At 41.8% G+C, this 19,939-nt stretch overlaps 2 protein-coding genes across 3 annotated transcripts in view; both read left to right on the top strand.

Annotated features, from left to right (window-relative positions):
• The window catches only part of PIK3C2A (phosphatidylinositol-4-phosphate 3-kinase catalytic subunit type 2 alpha), a gene marked incomplete at its 5' end in the record, with an annotated part of 39,170 nt that extends 29,146 nt beyond the window's left edge, over positions 1 to 10,024 (top strand). For both annotated transcript variants that reach the window (XM_084262650.1, XM_084262651.1), the window contains 11 exons: positions 1,393 to 1,529; positions 2,201 to 2,370; positions 3,395 to 3,551; positions 3,963 to 4,072; positions 4,834 to 5,041; positions 7,304 to 7,428; positions 7,804 to 7,921; positions 8,018 to 8,099; positions 8,520 to 8,629; positions 8,857 to 8,982; positions 9,537 to 10,024. In XM_084262650.1, coding sequence (XP_084118776.1) covers positions 1,393 to 1,529; positions 2,201 to 2,370; positions 3,395 to 3,551; positions 3,963 to 4,072; positions 4,834 to 5,041; positions 7,304 to 7,428; positions 7,804 to 7,921; positions 8,018 to 8,099; positions 8,520 to 8,629; positions 8,857 to 8,982; positions 9,537 to 9,719 — 1,526 coding nt within the window. In that variant the 3' untranslated portion in view covers positions 9,720 to 10,024. The remainder of the gene's footprint in view (positions 1 to 1,392; positions 1,530 to 2,200; positions 2,371 to 3,394; positions 3,552 to 3,962; positions 4,073 to 4,833; positions 5,042 to 7,303; positions 7,429 to 7,803; positions 7,922 to 8,017; positions 8,100 to 8,519; positions 8,630 to 8,856; positions 8,983 to 9,536) is intronic.
• Positions 10,025 to 12,812: 2,788 nt separating this feature from the next.
• Positions 12,813 to 16,857, top strand: RPS13 (ribosomal protein S13). The gene is made up of 6 exons (XM_084263357.1): positions 12,813 to 12,906; positions 13,292 to 13,340; positions 14,893 to 14,971; positions 15,580 to 15,749; positions 16,122 to 16,222; positions 16,780 to 16,857. The coding sequence occupies exons 1-6, from the start codon at positions 12,884 to 12,886 to the stop codon at positions 16,811 to 16,813; spliced, it is 456 nt and encodes a 151-aa protein (XP_084119483.1). The 5' UTR covers positions 12,813 to 12,883; the 3' UTR covers positions 16,814 to 16,857.
• The last annotated feature ends 3,082 nt before the right edge of the window (positions 16,858 to 19,939 follow it).

A 19,939-nucleotide genomic window follows, 5' to 3' on the forward strand; every position in this document is an offset into this window, starting at 1 on the left:
CCTGTAAGGAACCTCAGTGCTCAAGAGCATAGCAAATTAAGTTGTTCTGAATTTCCTGATGGCTGAGTTGCATTTAATTGTGTTTCTTATCTTGAGCCCTGAGATTCTTACATGTTCCGCTGTTAACAGACAGTGGTGTGAACAAGGAAATATTAATAATGACATCATCTAATGTTTCTCTTGATGCCATTACTGCAGCACAAGAAAATAATGGTGCCATGGCAATCCTGATTTGAAGAGTTTAGTTATGGTGAAAGAAAGTATTGGAGTCATAACTGAAATTCATAAGTATCTGAAATTTGCTGTGTTTGAGTCAGGGAATCATTCATGCCCTAAATGTGCAGAAAGAGTTAAAATTTAAAACATATACGCTATCCCCTGGAATTAGTGTCATGTGCTGGTAAATGTTCTTTGGGAATATGAGGCCCTGTTGAGGTTTGAAAACAGGTCACAGAAATCTTGAGTGTAAATACCACTGTGTACCTTGAACATGCATTTTGCTAGTGTTCACTCATTCTCTAGAGATAGCAAATAGAAGCCACAAAATCTCCAAGAGGATAAACAGAAACTTAAATATTTCTTCAGCTCACAGCATTGTAAAAACTTAGCCATTGAAACATTAGAAATATATATTGGCAAAACTAAGCAAAACACTTCTATTTATGCAAGGCTTGCTTTTTAGAGAAACAGATGGCTTTTCCTCCTACTTTGAATGATGACTTGATTGCATGGTGTATTACTTTTTTTGTTATTGTTTTTGTTGCTGCTAATATTGGTATTCCTAAAGAACTCAAAGGATTGAATTGAAAGAAAAATGGCTCTTAATTATGAATTTGCCTTTAGTATTTCTTTCCAAGATAGAAGTAAAATTCTGTTAATCAAATAAATGTTTTCCTTTTATGTTGTAGCTACACAAATATTTTAAGTATGGTCTCTCCAAAATAAGAACATGTGTAAAGCCTGCTGCCTTATTTGTGGAACAACAGTCTGGTCCATTTCAACACTTGACAGCAGTTAAAGTTACTAGGTTACTGAAGTGTCAGTGTATGAGAAACATCAGCATCAAAATACTGCAGTTTTTGCCTACAGCCCAATACCAGCTTATGTAGTACAAAACAATTATTCAAAGTATAATTTATATGTGCATTCTGTAACCAATTGTAGTAAAGCAAGCTTAACTTGGATTACTACATGTGTTTCACGGTATGCTTTGTAATACAGCATGTGGAAATGCTTAGTAGATGAATAGCACTATGTTAATAGCTAACTGGGTTTGAAAGAAGCTAGGCTAAGACTATAAAATCCATCATCAAGAAAGCTGCTACTGAATAATGAAAACACAGTGTAATTGAAGGAGATGGTTAAATCCCCTTTGTTATATTTTATATAAAGGCATGGTAGAGCTTGTTCCTGCTTCAGATACGCTTAGGAAAATTCAAGTGGAATATGGAGTGACAGGTTCTTTTAAAGACAAACCTCTGGCAGAATGGTTGCGAAAGTATAATCCTACAGAGGAGGAATATGAAAAGGTAAATTTTTTTCAGTGTTGGGGTTTTTTTAAGATCTCTTAAAAGGGATAAATATCTTATGAAAGATTGAGACTCTTATTCCAGATCTTCCATTAAAATTTTTGGTTTATATCTTTAGGAAACAACTCTTTCCTATACTTGCAAAAGGGCAAATAAAAATCACTTTTATAACTAAAAAGGAGCCAGTTGGATTTTTAGGATTCACATAATGAGTTTTTATTGGATACTAAAATAAAAAAGTACCACAAATTTAAGATAGAGAGGAATGGTGGCTGCTCTTAATTGTGGTTTAGGGGCAGTGGCTTCTTCTCATACAAGCACATGGGATTCAAATGTTTTCTTTTGGCTACACAACTTGCAACACTTTGGAAAAATAGGTCTTTTCCTTTTCTCTGCAAGCATATGTATGTCATCTTGTGATTTTTTGTTTTTTTCTTAAACTTACCTTCTCTTTCACTTTAATTTTTTTTTTCCTGGAAAGTATGATATCTGAAGAGGTTTGGTTTTGGGGTTTCTTGTGCAAAGCTATCTGCTTAAAAAAGGGGCAGATTTAAGGGCCTGTCTTGTCTGACTTGGATCTTAACCTTGTAAAGACTAACTGCTGAATGAATGAATGGTGTTTTCCCACTGATGTTTGATCTCAATTCCCTTTTTTCCCCTGTCCCTCCCAGGCTTCAGAAAACTTCGTTTACTCTTGTGCAGGATGCTGTGTAGCTACCTATGTATTGGGAATTTGTGACCGCCACAATGATAACATAATGCTCCGCAACACAGGCCACATGTTTCACATTGACTTTGGGAAATTTCTGGGACACGCACAAATGTTTGGTAGCTTTAAAAGGTATTTTCTGTAGCCAAGCAAAGTAGAGAAATAAGTTATTTTTAGCATATTTTTATAAGCATCATCATTCCAAGCATTAACCTTTAAATTCATGTTATCTGCTGTTCTCATTATAAAGCAAACATCTTCCAATTTAATCAGTTTCCAGAACACATTCAAACTTACCTGTATGGAATTAATTTTGAAAAGGCTCCAGCTTCCTACTTCTGTATTCTGATCTTTGGAACTCTTAAGTCAAAGCATGTAAGCATAGCTTTCAAACAAAATTACTCTTCTAGCTACTAGTAGATTGAAATAAGGAATTTGGTCTTGTAAACATCATTTAACGTCAGTGCTTCCAAACTGGATGTTACTTTAGAGCTTGGTGCTACACACACTTGGCAAATCTGAATGGGAATTCTTTACAATAGTTATGAAAGTGAAATATTTTGGTAAAGATGAATATAACTGTTTATTGGTATTTGGGGGCCTTACTTTTCCAGGAATAACAGATAAAATTGTATTGTATTTCCACCTTTTCAGCTATATTTGTGTGATTATGTACTGCATAATTGTTAGGTAAACTTCATCAGTGAATGAGAAATTGAGTACCAAAACCTCTATGTCCTCCAAGTATGAGTGTGAAACAAATGAGAACAGACTCTGGCTCATAAAAACAATAACAAATGCCAGTGTTACAAAATTGCAGTTCACTCTTTTCTATGTCCAGGTTAAGTTTTAGCTGGGTGATAATCTAGTCATTAAATTTGTTTTAGTGTATTATGGCTTGCAGAAATGAGGGGTGAAAGGCATTCTAAGGTAACCTGGCTGCCAAGTGCTGCACCAGGAGAGGTGCTGTAGGCCCAGTACTAAGGGGATGTGCTGGGAATTTGAGAGACCACTAAACAGCTGAACCCAACCCAAAAAAGTAAAAGTATGGATTACTAATATCATAACTGGGTAGGGATGGAGTGGAGGAGGAGGAGGAGGCATGTGACTGAACAGACCTTATAATTAACATGAATTCTGTGCTTCTTTTGAACAGGGATCGAGCTCCTTTTGTGCTAACATCAGATATGGCGTATGTCATTAATGGTGGTGAAAAACCCACTATTCGCTTTCAGTTGTTTGTGGATCTCTGTTGTCAAGCTTACAATTTGATAAGAAAACATGCAAACCTCTTCCTTAACCTACTTTCACTGGTAATAATTTTATTAAATTGAGCTGAAACTCAGTAGATCTCTTGTCTATGGATTGTATTAAATGCTATGCTGCTTATGCTGCAGAAACTCCTAATGCATGCTTTTTTAAAAGCCAGAAACATCAGAAATACTTTCTAGGAAGGCTGTATTTGGGTTTTTCTTTTTAATCTTTCTTAATCTACCTGTTTCCTGAAAATTTAAAACTAAGTGTGCAATAAATTAAACAAAGTGCTTTAACTGTTTTTAAGTCAGCAGAAATGGTGAAGGGAAGAACAGCTGATAAGTAATCTTTAGCTATCACTGTTAGCAGTTAGTGCAGCTTCAAATTAACTCGGTAGTCTTTAAGAGTTTTGATCGTTTCGATGTAAAGCTGTATTGGTTGTATTGCATTAAAACTGTCAATTCCTGCAGATGCTTTCATCTGGATTACCAGAATTAAGTGGGGTTCAGGACCTGAAATACGTCCAGGATGCTCTCCAGCCCCAAACAACAGATGCAGAAGCTACCATTTTCTTTACGAGGTACTGGATGAGTGAAAGCTAAAATATTTTCTGGTGTTACCTGCTTAATGGGAGCTTTCTGCTATGAAAAATGTACTAAGGATGTTCACAAGCATGTCTGTGGAAGTTGATAGTTACACGGTACAATCAAAATGCTGGTTAACCAGTGAACTGAGTAAATAAGATCAGTTTCATGCAAGATCAATGCTTGTGCTAAAATACTTTGCCTTTAAGAGTAACCTCATGTAAAAATTGTTTGAAATACTGAGAGCAGATAATTCTGTTCAGTTGAGAGACTCAACATTTTGAATGAATCCTAAATTGCTTAATTGCAGTACAGGTGATTGGAACCTTATAATGTGTGTAAAGAAGTTCTCTCTTCCACAAAGGATTTTTGCGTACTGGGAAGGGAAGGATGATGCTCCAGTATAGTGAGTGTGGGGGTGTTTATAGAGTGGGAGCTGTTGCTGTGTGTTAACAACGTGTGGTGGTGTACTTGATTTTAAATATATGGGGGAGTCTGCAGTAGTATGCATGTAACTTTTACCAACTTTGGAAAGACTTCACTTGGATTACAACCTATTCCACAGTTTGTGTACTGAATCGTCTAATCGATGCTGGTACGCTATTTATGTAGTTCATTGATCACTTTTAGTTCAAAATCGGTTTCTCTGTCAGTAAGAAGTTGGTTTTTATTGTTCTTAAGTTTAAGTCTGATTCATTGGCAGAACTGCTGTTGTGCCTTCTGATGTCTGCTCTAGTATTTGACTTTTCTTTCCTAGGTTGATTGAATCCAGTCTGGGAAGTGTTGCCACAAAGTTTAATTTCTTCATTCATAATTTGGCTCAGCTGCGATTCTCAGGTCTGCCTTCTAATGATGAGCCCATCCTCTCCTTTTCTGCTAAAACATACTCTCTTAAACAAGATGGCCGAATCAAACAAGTGTCTGTGTTTACATATCAGAAGAGATATAACCCAGATAAACATTATGTAAGTATGTGGAATCTGTTTCCACTCTGGGAAGATACTGTGTCTTTTCTTTCAACAAGATACATTTTCGTTGCCATAGCATTTAACCTAGGGGTAACAGCTGCGTTCCCTTTATTGATGCAAATTTAGTAAATACAGCTATATATGTATATTTGTTCAGTTAGGCACTAATGCCACATTCTGGGGTGAGCTGAAGACTTCTCTAAGTCTGACTTCATTGACTGTAAAGAGAGCCTAGAAGCCTACATCACTGTTGCCACCCAAGATTGAGTCCCACTGTGGATGACTTGAAAATTAAGACAACGGTCCTAATTTAGATTTAGATCTTGCTGGGAGTGACCTGGTTTGTTTGCGTCCTGCAGAGCAGAGTTATTTGCTCTGGCTGGGATGGGGTTACTTCCTTCATAGTGACCTGCACCATACTGGTTTGGATGCTTACGTTTTTGTTGATAGGACACAGTTTGTTTGGCTGTTGCTGAACAGTGCATCCAACTTGCCCCTGCCCCCACTGCAGTGAATAGGCTGTGAGTGGGAAAGGAGTTGGGAAGGGCCACAGCAGAGACAAACTGTCTTAAAGAGATGGTCCGTAGCATAGAATGCCACACTTAGCCATTAACACTGGGGGTAGAGGAAAAACATGGGGTACTCAGAGGGGGTGGTATTCCACAGGGACTGTTGCCTGGGGACTGCTTGTGGGAGGTGGTGAGAGATTGTCTTTGCATCATCTCCCCTCCCAAGGACTGTCTTTACCTCAACCCACAGGTCTTCTCACTTTTGCTCTCATTCTTTCCGCCTCTCCTTTTGGTGAGTGGATGGGAGTGAGCAAGCAGCTGTGTGGGTGCTTAGCTGCTGGCCAGGGTAAACCAGCCACAGGAGTGCTAGAATACAGTTTGGTATTTTTAGCATCCAATAATATTCTTTAAAGTGAAGATGCTTCTTGAAGAGGATCTTGAAGAAGCGGGAGGAACAGAAGTACCGTTGGTTAAATACCTTTTTTTTTTTTTTTTAAAAGGGGGGATTTGAGTAATGTTTATGGGCTTCTGTAACTGCCTTCTGTAAAATGACCTAAGAATTCCTATTTGGGAATGTTTTGTTCTGACTTCATATTCAAATTGTATCTACTCCTAAGTAAGAGCACTATTTCCTGTATTAATGTTCCTAGTCAATGTTACCAGAGGTAGCAGGTATTACAGTTTGCCCTCAGGGTTCTGATAGACTTAGGTTACACTTTAAGACTGGTACTAATATTTGTAGTCCTATGCAGGTGTGCATCTGTCTTCAATTTTATTTTGCTTAAAATAGTCAGCTCAAGGTACAGTTTCCTCTCTTTAGAAAGCAAGCTATACTCACATATGCAAGCATACATCTTTTTCCATGGTGTATTTCCTGTAAACATCTTAATCTGGTAAGACGCTGGCTTGGACAGGTGGAACGAAGCTGAATGATGTTAGAAGTGAAGATGATCTTTGTACTGAGTCACTATATTATAAATGTATTTGAGCACCTCTGGTCTGAGCCAAAACAGCCTCTTATCCTCCAGGAAACCGTGATGTAGTCATCCTGTCTAGATTTTTTTTTTAAACCTCTTCCTCACTGCATGTTTTTTTAATATACTTTAACTCATCTGCTCATAAAATGAGTCCACTGAATGGAATTTTTGTGCAGTTTTTCAACCTTCGTTTCCCTTTGGTAGTAATATGAATAAATGCTTCCTGGGACAGGACCCCTAGTATTTTTAAATACTCCTGTTGTATAATACAGTACACTTATATCTGCCTGCCAAGTTATCACTTTGAAAGTGAAATTCTTGAGTCTTGAAAGCATTGAGTTGGAGAAAAATATTCAGGCAATAGTTTCATCCACAGTCCATACCTGGAAAGTTTTTGTGGTAGTTCTGGCCCCACAGATACATGTCTAGATGTAATCCTGTACTGATATGTTTAAAGCTTGTACGCTTGGTATATGTCATGAACTTACAAAGAGGCTTAAAAGGGAGAATGTGGACAGCTTAGTCTTAACTACCTTTAACCTCCAGTCAGAGGTGGATCTATGTTATGGGAACATCATGTGATGTTACTTTGCATTACAGTAGCTATTTATAATTCTAGCTACTATAAAATGCAAATGCTGTTACTGGGATATGTACACAGGAGAAAGGTTGCCATAGTAGAAAGTATTCATTGTTAAGGCAATTATATTGTTAAGTCAATTCTATAATACTGTTACTACGTTTACCTTTGTGTGTGTTTGTGTTTTGAGCAGATATATGTAGTGAGAGTTGTGAGAGAAGGGCAAGTCGAGCCAACCTTTGTCTTCCGAACATTTGATGAGTTTCAGGAGCTCCACAACAAACTCGGCATTCTCTTTCCTCTTTGGAAGCTACCAGGGTATGTTCCCAACTCACTCATTGCTATTATAACAAGAGCAACAGAACTGCCTCAGGCTGGGTGGAGGAAGAAATAGCTTGAAATGGAGACAGAACTGAAGGGTAAACTAGACCTCAGTGTTGGCAATTAAGGGAGAAAACTGTTGTATTTTAAGTTTTACGGACGAAAGTCAGATGAGCAACTCGGTGTCTTTAGTCTGTGTCTCATATCGCTTAACAGTTCCCTACAGATATTTCTGTCTTTTTATAATGTGTCTTTCTATAAGCATGTTGTGTTTCCACTCATGGTTGTCATTCAGGATGGAAGTGAGAATGAAACCTAACTGTTCTTACGTCAGGGAAATGAACTGAAGACTGCCTTATTCTTCTCTTGTAGCTTTCCTAATAAGATGGTTTTGGGAAGAACGCATATAAAAGATGTCGCAGCTAAAAGAAAAGTGGAGCTCAACAGCTACATACAGAGCCTGATGAGCAGCTCTTCAGAGGTGGCAGAAGTGAGTTCAAGTAACTTCAGCAAACCCAATGCAAGTTTTCAGATACCCATGCTTGTTAACACTTAAACTAATGTGTAATGTTTCTTCCAAATGTAGTGTGATCTTGTTTATACTTTTTTCCATCCGTTACTTCGTGATGACAAAGTGGAAGGAATAGACGGAATAGCCCGACATACAGGTAGGTCATGGTTTTGGGGGTGGTTTATGAATTGGACAACTATTAGTATGACACCTTCACAGTGTGTTTTTAAGGAAAAAAAACCCGAACCAAAACCAACATATTGTAGTCTTCCTTCATGGAAAACTTTGCATAATTTTCTTTCCTATGTGCTTGCATACAGTATATGTGATCATTTGGGCTTGCTATGGCTTGACTAAATTACTCAAGTTTTTATTCTAAGCCTCCAAATTGGCTCTTGAAAGAGAATGCAAAAATTCTTAAAACCTATGGCCTTTCCCTCTTATTAGGGAACTGGAAATAAAAGCAGAAATTGAGCTTGGCCTAAGGCTTGTAATTTTTCCCCATATATAATAAGACCGTGTAGTACTGATGAAAACGTACACATATTACAGAGGAAATAACTGTATATTTTTTCAGATGCAAGTTCATCAAGTCCTACCTCAGGCAAAGTGGGAGGAGAAGTGAAGCTATCCATATCATACAGGAATAGCACTCTATTTATCATGGTGATGCACATTAAAGACTTGGTAAGTAGAGATGCTGAGCTCACTGCCAAGCAGTGTTTACATTTTGTCAATTACCTGGACTTAGTTCTACCATTCCTGCATTGATCTCCCTTCCTCCAAATCTTCCAACTGCCAACTTAATTCACTGCTGCTTTTGGTTAGCTTGACTGCAAAGTCTAGATGATTGAAAAAAACCCACTCAAATAGGTATGCACTGCCTACTACCTTGTCTTGGTTTTGGATTGCAGGTTACGGAAGATGGTGCAGATCCAAATCCCTATGTAAAAACATACTTACTTCCAGACATGCACAAAACATCCAAACGTAAAACCAAAATCTCCCGGAAGACAAGAAACCCAACTTTCAATGAAATGGCAAGTTAAATTTTATCTACTAACTCCCTGTGGTTTGCTATTATTTCTTATTCTAAGCAGCAATTTAAATAGTCTAAAAATCGGTGAAGATACAGAAATGGAAAAGGAGCATGTTTGAAAAACTTTGTGCCCTGTTCAAAAAAAAAAAAAGAAAACCAACAAAAACCCCACACAGCAACTGAATAGGTAAATGCAGTATTACAAGAAAGCCAAAATTTCTCAGGCTGCCTCTGAGGAGTGATGTGATGAAGGAAAGGATCTCAAGACACCCCCTGCCCTAGATTCTCTGATTCATAATGTAGAGAAGAACGAATTCAGAAGTCTTGGCATGTAAACAGTACTTTGTTGAAAAACACTGGTCCTTTTGGACCCTTAACACTGGGGGCACAAAACAGCATATGGGTGTACTTCAGCCCATTCTCTGAGAAACAGGCACACTGGAGGGTCATGATGTGCAGTTAAGGCATTTGTCAGCATCTAGGCAGTAAGAAGAAAGGGCAGTCTGTGTAATTTCATTTGGATAACTAAAACATTCTTGACTTCTTACCTTCTAGCTTGTGTACAGTGGATATAGTGTGGAGACTCTGAAACAGAGAGAACTTCAGTTAAGTGTGCTCAGTGCAGAGTCATTACGTGAGAACTTTTTCTTGGGTGGAATTACGCTCTCGCTAAAGGACTTCAACTTGAGCAAGGAGACTGTGAACTGGTATCGACTGACTGCTGTACCCTATATGTGAACTCACTGCTATACCTGAAGAAGACCGGAACAATTGTACTCACGCTTTGTGCACCTTCCTACTTGAAGATAACTTGTACATCTAAACCAAGAGATTCTGCATTTCAACACATGATGGACCAATGTCTACGTAGCTGAATTTGGAGGATTTCTGGAAAGCCTGGTTTATACTTATGTGATGTTATTACAGCATAATTACAAATGTTTGAGTTGCAGGTAAAGGAAGGAATTTTTAAACCATCTGTGGAAGTGAGAATTAACAGTTTGACCATGCTGGTTGGTTGAACCACAACTTAGTTATTAGCCCTGTGGATATAGAGCATTTTTGCTTTTAATTTTGGTTACCTGTGGTGCCATCCGTGGTGTGATGCTGGAGAAAATGAAAGGAATGACGTGCTAGGATTACATTCCCATTAGTAACTAGACATCACAGAAGCAGTAACAGGTAAAATTCTGGTGGCTTCACACACTTGTAAAAATGAAGGTTGAAGGGCTGGAGGAAATTCCTTAGTGTTGCATTTAATCCCAGATTCATGCTTCTCTAAGACTTATTGGAGTGAGTGCCAATAATGGAAGTTGCAAATAATGGTGCCTTATAATTCAAATGCTTCTCTTTTACCTCATTTCTAGTATTTAAAAATGTATACATGATAACTTTCAGCTCTTTAAAGGGGAAATCTTGTATTTGATACCTTGCAGGTCCTACTGGAAGTCTTTTTTTTTTTTTCTGGGATGTGTTATTTACAAACAACATCACTTATACTGATCTTGGTAGTTAGTGCAACTTACAGATTTTTTCCACCATGTCTTTTACCCGTGAACCCCAAAAACTGAATGAAGACTGGCTGAATGTGGTACTGTAGGAAATGTGCCCAGCTTCTCGGTGTTTTGAAATGGTTTCATTTCTAGAACCTTTAAATGCTGCAGTGAAGAGATGTGGAACAGATTCAAAGACTAAATCCAAAGTGGCATTTGCACCTGTACCTCCAGGTAAAGGATGGGCTCTGGTTAGAAAACACAGATGCTGGATGAATTGCAGGCCAGAAACGAGTTGCATTGTCAGAGCTTTGAGCGGGGAATGTGGTCACTTTTTTCAGCAGTTCTCAGCAACACTGTTTCTCACTCCCAGTTAGGAATCAGTTCCACTAAAAATACTTAATTCCAAGGAATTAAGGATTTGAGCTGTAATGTGCCAGTGGAGTACAAATGTCACTCACTATCTCCTGTTAATACCACTGGTTACTTAATTAGGTGTTTCCGCACTACAAGTATAGCGCTTTTATTCACCTTACTTGGTTTTCAGGATGATTGTGTTCTGTCTAAACAAAGCTACAGAATTAAGTTGCATACTTCTTTTGTAATAAATCTTGAAGCAAGACAGGCTATCACCGCTGACTGTGACTAGAGCAAAAGTTAACCTAAAACATGCATCTGTTAACAAAGACGCAATATGGGGAAAGCTGTCTGTTCACTCAGTCCTAAAAGCCTATTTCATAATCTGATTTCTTCCTTTCCCCTGCTACAGACCAATCTCTCTTCAGTACAGAAGAGAGAAGTAAACTTGAATCTCCTGGTGCCTAAATATTCATGGTCCAATGTGGTAGGAATGATTGCAACTAAAAAGCTAAGAATATCTTGAATGTTAAACTGGGCTGATACTAATGGGCGCTAATACATCCCAGTTTCATTAGGCATCTTCTGCATATTTTTCATTTAGTATATAACCTGTAAATATAAACTATATAACTAACTAGATATATTTCCTGCTCACTTGATGCTTTTGAGACTTACTCCATTCCATCATTAGAATCACAAGTCACTTAAACACAGGAAAGTAGACTACTGTTTTTGTGAAACGTTCCATTGTGAAATAAAATGAAAGCAATATGTACTGCCTTTTTTGCAGTTTGCTATTAAAGCACAGTGTCTTACAGCACAAACTACAAATAAACTAAAATCATTTAAAAAATGATTTGCAGTTTTAACAGTTGTCTGGACTCTGGAGGAAAAAAAAAAGATAATAGTACTGTATTATTGATAGCACTTGTCCTGACCTGATCTAATCTTCATAGCTTAACTCATTTTGTGCCTTTCCTTCCCTTTTCAAAATAGTTGCTGGCTGAAGCTCTGTGTGGTCATGGATTTTATTTTGTCTCTTGGCTCTGGCCTTTGCCTCTCTCCCTCGGTAGAGGAGCAGCACCCAGCTTGCACCACTTTGCACTAATCTCAAGAAAAAAATTATTGTTGCAATAATACATTACTGTACTACATGCAGATGTGAAAGATTCAATTGGGGTGGAATGTGCTAGCACACGACGTAGCTTGAAAATGTAGTTTTACAAATGTAGTTGTAACAGCTTTTTGTATCGTAATGAAAAGAAGCAAATCTGTTATGTAACGTGTGACCTACAGCCAGAAATGTCATTGTCTGTACAGACCTGGTTTTGGTATTTCGGAGTAAGGGCTGCGCTGAGGCCTCTCCCTTTTCTCTTTGACCTGGAACTTTGCACTGAGGTTGTTACTGCTGCCTTCCCGCGCTACGCAGCGCCCTGCCTGGCAGGAGCCACCCGTGCTCCCCCTGCGAGCGCTTCCCCTGGCTTTACACCCGGGTTGCCCGACCCCCGCCCCGAGCACCTTCCTGGGGCTCGCTGGCTGCGCCAGGGCAGGGCCGCCTTCCCCTCCCTTCCGCTCCCCACGCCGACACTGTGACGAAGAGTGCCAGAGGTGATGAAACGCAGAGAGCGCGGGCGCTTTGCCTCCTCTCTGTCTCTGTGAGAACCAAATGCTCGGTAATAACGCTGTCTGTACGCTGTTGCCCCCGGCCGTGCCCGCGCTGAGCGGGTGCAGTGTGACTCCGTAGCTGTCCTGTAAGTACATTAAACACTACGCTGGGAGAACGAACTCGGTGTGTGCTGGTCTTCGCTGTCCGCCGGGCCGCCCGAGGGCGCGCGCCGCCGCTAAGGGCCCTGGCGCGGAGCCCCTTCCCGCCCCGCCAGGCGCCAGCCGGGCTGTCACGCGATGCCGCGCGCAGAGCGGTCTCGGCGCCGCTGATGAACTCGTGCGCGGGCGCCGGGCGGGGCCAGGCGCGGGGCCGCCCTTTCCTGCGGAAGTGGGCGGGGAGGGGCCGCTGCCTCGCGTTGCTCCTTCTTTTCTGCCGCCGCCATCATGGGTCGCATGCACGCTCCCGGGTAGGTGCCTGCGGATCGGGCTGGGGCTGGGGCGCGGGGCCGCCGTGGAGCTGCTGCGGCCGCCTAAAGGTGTGCCATGGGTGGGGGAAGGGAGCGGAAAGACCATGGAGGAGTAGCGCGGCGTGCGGGATGGGCTGGGGGCCGGGGTGGGCACTGAGGCGGGGTAGCGGCTGTGGCGGTATGGCGGCAGGGTGGGGGAAGTCTTGGGTCTGTGCCGAGGCGCTCCGTCCAAGGTTTTTTCCCGCTGCGGCCTGCGTTGGTGGCAGGCGGGGAGGGAGGCTGCAGGCCGCGGGCCTGCAGGAAGCGCTTGTAGTAGTGCGCCTCGGAGGGGGGCTGGTGCGCTCGTCTGGCTCTGCTCAGCGTGTGATCTGCTTCTTCCCCGCAGAAAGGGCTTGTCCCAGTCCGCCTTGCCCTACAGACGCAGCGTGCCTACGGTGAGTTGACTTCCCTTCTCCCTGCGCGCTTCGTGGCTCCTGCGCTGTGGCAGTCATTGCGGCCTCCGGTCCTCACAACTGATCCCTGCCAAGGGAAAGAAACAAAACGGAGAGGCCTGTATTGTTTTATGTCGTCGTTTGTAAATTGTAGTCTGATAAGATACTGCTCTGGTCAGTGGCCTGTAAGGGTGCTGAGGAAGCAAGTGTTGTTTCGTGGCCAGCTAATCTGTTGGTGAAAAAGATCGCTCTTCCTTTTTGTACCTCCATTTATTTAAGCCATACTCCGATGGCGACGATTTCTAGAGATTGAGTTGCTCTATTCATGCTTAAGTTTAGCCTTTGCCATTGTGGAATAAACTGACTGGTCTAAACTATGTACAACAGTAATCGGCTGGCCAGAGCACTAAATTAAGTAATGGCAGCATGTCTTGGTTTATTCAGGGTACTTCCACTTAAAGTCAGTTTAACAAGCACTTGTTTAGTCTGTTTTGCTTTGGAAGATCTTGTCAGAAAGGTCCCCCCATGGTGCATACTGAAAACTATGTACTGGAAAACAGTTAAATGGAAATGCATACTTAAAGCACAAAACTTGAACGTGAAAGAGAGATGATTTACAGTAAGATAATGTGAAGCTGCTGGAGTGCTCCTGATGGTTAAACAATTTAATGATGATTAGGATGTTACAATGCTATATCTGGATAAAAAAAACTTTTGGGGTTGAGGTTTTTGCTTAGCTTTATTTCTCATTCTGTTTTGAATTATAATCCAAAGTGCTTCCAAATAAATTTTTGTTGCGATTTTTCTATTGCACAAAGTAGAACGGTGGTCAGGCACTGGAACAGGCTTCCCAGGGAAGTGGTCACAGCACCGAGCTTGACTGAGTTCAAGAAGCATCTGGACGATGCCCTCAGTCCCATGCTCTTGACTTGCCTGGCCCTGCCTTATGGGATCTTGTGTGATAATATTTAATGTTACAGTATTAAAAAAGGGGGTGTATGTGGAAATAGCTTTAGTAGCTTATTGAAAGAGCAAGTATTACCTACCTTGGTGGTGGTGTCTCTTCCCCATAATAATCACAGAAGCAATGTGTCTATCAGCACGATTTACTATAGAGGTACCAGGAAAGTGCTATCTAAGTAGATCTGTTGGTTTGATTTTTCAGTTGTGCGTGCAAAGCCTGATTTTTTTCACTAATCCCTGGAGGTGCTTTACTAAGAGATGACTAAATGATTCTCAGTTTTGCATTTCTGTCAAAGGCCCAATTACAGAGTTTCTTCAGCCTAAGATAAAGCACTGGTTGGGGCCTATATGTTGTGCTCTAAACAGAGATTGTCTTGGTTTACCTCTGCCTTCCCCCACCATATTTCATTATCACTATAGGGTCATAATATGTAAAACATCTCTGTTTTGTTAGAAGTAGAATTTCATTTCTTGATTGTGTTTTCAAGTGCATCTGTTTCTGCTGTTTATAAAAGGGTTTCATATTGCTGGTCCATGCCTCTGTATTAAGCAGTCTTCATGAGTTGTTCTGTTTTTTTCTAATTTTCTTCAGTGGCTGAAACTTACTTCTGATGATGTAAAAGAACAGATCTACAAGCTGGCTAAAAAAGGCCTGACTCCCTCACAAATTGGTAAGGTTTATCAATAGTATGTTTTTCTGACTCAAACAGGATAGCTGTTCAACCCACGCTGGGTAACAGACTAAGGAAACACAGTTTTTCTGCATTTACTTGTGCATTCACTGGATGCCACTAAAAATGTGGCACTATTTGGTTAAATAGTTGAATGGCTGTTTTTTCAAGCAGAAAATGTGAAGCTTCTTTGTAACTATGTACTACATGAATGATTTTTATTATGAATTGTCTTTGTAATTCTGAGAGTATCAATGATCCCTACAGTAGAGTGTGTTTAAGTGGTGTGTGACATCTTTGTTAACCATAGAAAGAAGGCTGAGTTTGTAAATTTCCCAATATTATAGCACTTAGAGTGTTACCTGCCTAAATGCGATGGGTGGCTTAGTTGTCCAAGTGTGATCAGATAAAACGTTCCAGCTTCTGTAAGTTGTCACTCGCTGTCTACTGTTTGTTCATAGATTCCACCAGAAAGGCTTTTCATTTAAAGAAGACCTCTTTCTTTATATATATATATATATATTGTAACTGTAAGGTTGATCTCACAAGATTTGCTTTGTATTGGGGTTTTCTTTGCAGTGTGAGATGTAAATAAATGTTTGTTTCAGGTGTGATCCTGAGGGATTCCCATGGTGTTGCCCAGGTTCGCTTTGTTACTGGCAACAAGATTTTGAGAATCCTTAAATCGAAGGGACTGGCCCCAGACCTTCCGGAGGATCTGTATCACTTGATTAAGAAAGCTGTTGCTGTTCGCAAGCATCTTGAGAGAAACAGAAAGGTGAGTGCCAATTTCAGTAGGTAGCTCTCTGTGTTTGTTTTTTCAAATCATACAGTAGTTTGTTTGCCAAAAAAAAAGGCTCTTAGTGTGTACTGTCCGTTAGCCAACCACTGATTCATCTTAAGGGCTTGAGGAGACATTTTCATAAGGGAGAATAGTAGAATAATCCATGTCTGTGGAAAGGATCTTAAAAGCAGTGCTTAAGCCCTGTATTCCTGGTCCTGCTCTGATTTTACCAGATTCATCAGAGTTTGGGCATGGGAATGTGGAGTTTGTAGCAATAGCTGTGGGGTTTTTTACTTTACTAAAGCAAATCTGATTTCCTTGAGAAGTTCCAGCAGTGCTTGGTTGTGATGAAACTTTCTTTCCAAGGACAAAGATGCCAAGTTCCGCCTGATCCTGATTGAAAGCAGAATCCACAGGTTGGCTCGCTACTACAAAACTAAGAGAGTGCTGCCACCCAACTGGAAGTAGTAAGTCTCCTCTCCTGTTACTGTTTTCATCGAGGTCCTGTAGGTTTTGTAAACAATGTGGTGGGGCTTTTACTCAGAGGGAGAGTGAGGAGTGCATTATGGTGACCAGGTATATAGGTAAACCAGGTAATTTTATCATGCTTTATACGAACCGCAGTCTTTGTTCTCGATGAAATACTTTTAGAGTTCATAGTACTTGAAAAAATTACTGCCAAATGGCTCAGCTGTGGCAGAAATAAAAGCTGATTTTAGTTTTCCTCTAAGAAAATGTAGGCATCATAGGACAATTCCCATAGATGTCAGGGTGAGCTCCCTTTCTGAAAAGACTCAAATACAACTAGCCAGGTTTTAAGTACGGTTTTGTGCTGTTATCCTGGTATTTGAATTTTACAAGGAAGTGTGAAATCTCTGGGGTTTTATGCTACAAGAAATTGTAAATGGGTGGTGATTTGAGCTCACAGCTGGTAGCTAGGCTTCAAACTCAAGCAGTATTTTTGGCAGCAAGTTTGAAAAACAGCTTTTGCGATTAATATTTCTCTCTCTTCTTTCCTTTTTAGTGAATCATCAACAGCTTCTGCCCTGGTTGCATAAGAGCTGCTTGTGACTTACTGAAAGAATAAATTTTCATTAACCGAGTTTGTGTTGTCTGTAAACAGTTGGTGTCTTACAAACTTTTGCCCCTTTGAGGAAGCTGCATGTAAATGTGGAGTTTTCAAGGTGAAGCAGACGTGTAGGCACGGTTTCTATATTGCTGTCCTACAGCTGTACTCTTTGGTTCTGTGCTTAAACTGCGTTTTGATCTGGTAGCCTCAAGTTAGTAAAGGAAACATAGTTTGTTCATGTGAGGCCATGCTCCTGTGTGTCCTGCAGGAAGAGCTCGGGAAGAAAACAATGTTGAAAGGAAGAATTGGAAATGTAAAAAATACAGGATTAGGCTTGGGGGCGGGGAGGGGGGGGACACAACAAAGTTGATGGGTTGATGGAATCATTGCGGATAATGTGGATTTGCACCTTGTGCAGAAAGCTTAAGCAGATCTCAGCCAGTTCCTGACAGTAACCTGTGCTGTCCTGTGTACGTAATTTTGAGAATAGTCTTTTAGATTTGGGTAAATAAAAAAATGTATCCCTGCTCAGGTGTTGCACCTTTACTGAGGTGTTTTTCTGTAAGCCCAAAGGGCAGCGGCTGTTGTACAGTCGCTGTTGCTGAGGTGATGCCTCCAAGTTCTGAGTAACTGTAACCTTGAGTCATCTTTCTGCTGGAGAAATATGCAGAACAGATTGATAGTGTTTTCCTTTTTTAGAAGACGTATCAATGGAGTTACTTTGAGCTGTGTGACTTGCTTCTGAGTGTTGGTGCACCACTTAAATTTTGCTACATTAAAAGGTTACATTTGAATAAGCCCATAACGTTTTTGTGAAGTGTACATAACCAGTGGGACCTAGTAACTTCTGGATGTAATTTTGCAGAAAGATTCCTCTGTCCCGATTATGAATCTTAATACAGGATTGTGATGAAGACAGTTCTAAAGAAAAGCAGCTGCCTTCTAGTTTAACACTGGAGTGCTGAATCACCAGCCTCTATATTCTGATATTCTGCCAAAACACTTCCTTGCATTTCTGAAACTTTCTGGCAATTACTTAACAGGCTATCACAATGATAATTAAGTCTTATGGGACGTAGATGCAATAAAGCACTGCTTACATGATATTAAAAAAACCTGTTCTGAAATAGCTGTATGAAAGTACCAGCAGGTGGCACTTTGAAACTTACAAGTGTTTTAAAAAGTTGCGTATTGCAAGTGGTGCCACCTAGAGATCACTGCCGGAGCCACTGGGCAGGGATTCCTGTAGAATTGTAAATAAAAAAGGGGGTGACAGATAAATAATCGCCCTGCAGTGTAATGTCAGGCATGAAATTACCCAGGGACACCCTGGGCTTGCAGTGAGGTCAGGTCTGGGTGTTGATGGTACTGAGGATAGCCCGAGGGTGGCACTGTATGTGCTGCCTGGAGGACTCTGCAATCTTCTGCTGAAGGCCAGCAATGGTGGTGTGATCGTACTGCTAGGCACCTGCATCTCCGCCTCTGCGTTCCTGTAAATCGTATGGGATAGCTTGAGTAAGCTGTCCCTGTGTGGAGTGTCTGTCCCTTGTCCCTTTGATTCCCAGAGGAACTCATTTGCCCCAAGGCACACAGGTTCTCTGCTCAGCAGCTGGTACCCCCCAGGGCAGCGGGTGCCGGGCAGGTATGGGAGCAGTGGAGCCAAGGCACTGGCTGGTGTAAATCTTCCCCTGGGGAGTGGGCCCGGCTGAAGCATGATCCTGAGAAACACATTTGGAGGATGCAGTCCTGGAGTGTGTGCCTGAAGAGGAGTTGGGGAAGGAGCATGGTCCTATGGAAGCAGCAGGTGAGTTAAGGGCTGTGGTACCAGACTGCCTGGGTGAGAGCGAAACTTGCAGGACATCTCTGATGCCTCCAACCACGTTAGCTGAGCACCAGGTCTGCCCCTGGCAGCCTGGGGCTCCTGGTCAGCAGCCGAGGTACCGTAGAGGTCCTGTAAGAAGGTTAGTGAGCATTCCCTGCTGCTCTGGGTAAAGGGATAAAGGGAACTTCCTTTGGCTGGAGAGATGTGGTAGTGGGAATAAATCCAGATCTGCAAACAGTTGCCCAAAATTAATTCTGGGCAGCTGCCTAGGGTGTCCTGCAGGCTTTGGGCCCCACTGCTCTCTTGCCTCCTCCCATTACAGTGTTGCACCTCTTCACCATGTCTTTTGCCTTGGCTTAAACTTCAGAAGCTTGTGCTTAAGGTCATGGTCTAGAGGTGGACTAAGCAGCTTTAGGCTGTGGTTGGACTCGATGATCTTGAAGGTCTCTTCCAACCTAAGTGATTCTGTGATTCTAAGCTGTTCCTGTTTTGCCTCATTCCCAGAAGCCTCTTCTGACTTTCAGAGCTGCCTTTTCCTCCAGTATTTTTTGCTCTTCCAGCAGGTACAAATCTGGTGATTTTTTCTTTATTTTTCCCCTCCCTACACCAGTGTGAGCTTTTTCCTGCACCGTGCCAGGGCACACGTCAGAAGGGAGCTTGCAGCCTTGCCCACTGCCAGCTCTGTTGGTCCCTCGGTCACAGTGAAGCCTGCCCTTTCCTCCCCAGAGAGGCGCAGCCACAGGACCTCTGCCTCCGCAGCGCGCCATGGTGCCTGCGGCCCTCTCCCAGCCACATGCCCACACTGTGCCTTGCTGTGCCGCACCCGGCTTGTTGGCGTGGCAAACCTGGTTCACAAAAGCCTCCTGCTAGACTTCAGAGGCCTTGCCAGTTCTGCTGCTGCTCCAGGGCTGTGGGGTGTATGGCAGAGGCTGCTTCCCTTTGGCTCATGAACAGCTGGTTTTGAAGGCTGGCTGCTGAGCCACCCTTTCCTCTCGCAGAGCTCTGGTAGCTGTTCCCTGGGAAGGTTTGTCACAGGGTTTGAGGAAGAACGGTGACAATTCTTTCAGGCACTGCTGGGTCACCAAGGGTTGTAACAGGAGAACTGGCTTCTTTCAGGTCTGAAGCATTGACTTCTTCATTGGAGGTGGCGCTGGGAGATGGGATGAGACCGTTCCTTTGGTTACAGGTTGTTTTTTCCACACAGATGCCCAGTCCTTTCTAATCAATGTTTTTCTCAGAAGCATTAAAGTCTTCCCTCTCGCTTGCCTTTGGAATCGGCCTGTGCTTCCTTGC

This window comes from Gallinula chloropus (assembly GCF_964237585.1).
Source record: "Gallinula chloropus genome assembly, chromosome: 4".
Taxonomy (NCBI): domain Eukaryota; kingdom Metazoa; phylum Chordata; class Aves; order Gruiformes; family Rallidae; genus Gallinula; species Gallinula chloropus.

What these genes read in the sequence shown, in the direction of transcription:
- RPS13 (XM_084263357.1), top strand. Translation starts at nt 12,884, where the DNA reads ATGGGTCGCATGCACGCTCCCGG. An exon ending in ACAGACGCAGCGTGCCTACG is followed by an intron (nt 13,341 to 14,892) that starts GTGAGTTGACTT and finishes AATTTTCTTCAG; the next exon opens with TGGCTGAAACTTACTTCTGA. An exon ending in CTGCCACCCAACTGGAAGTA is followed by an intron (nt 16,223 to 16,779) that starts GTAAGTCTCCTC and finishes TTTCCTTTTTAG; the next exon opens with TGAATCATCAACAGCTTCTG.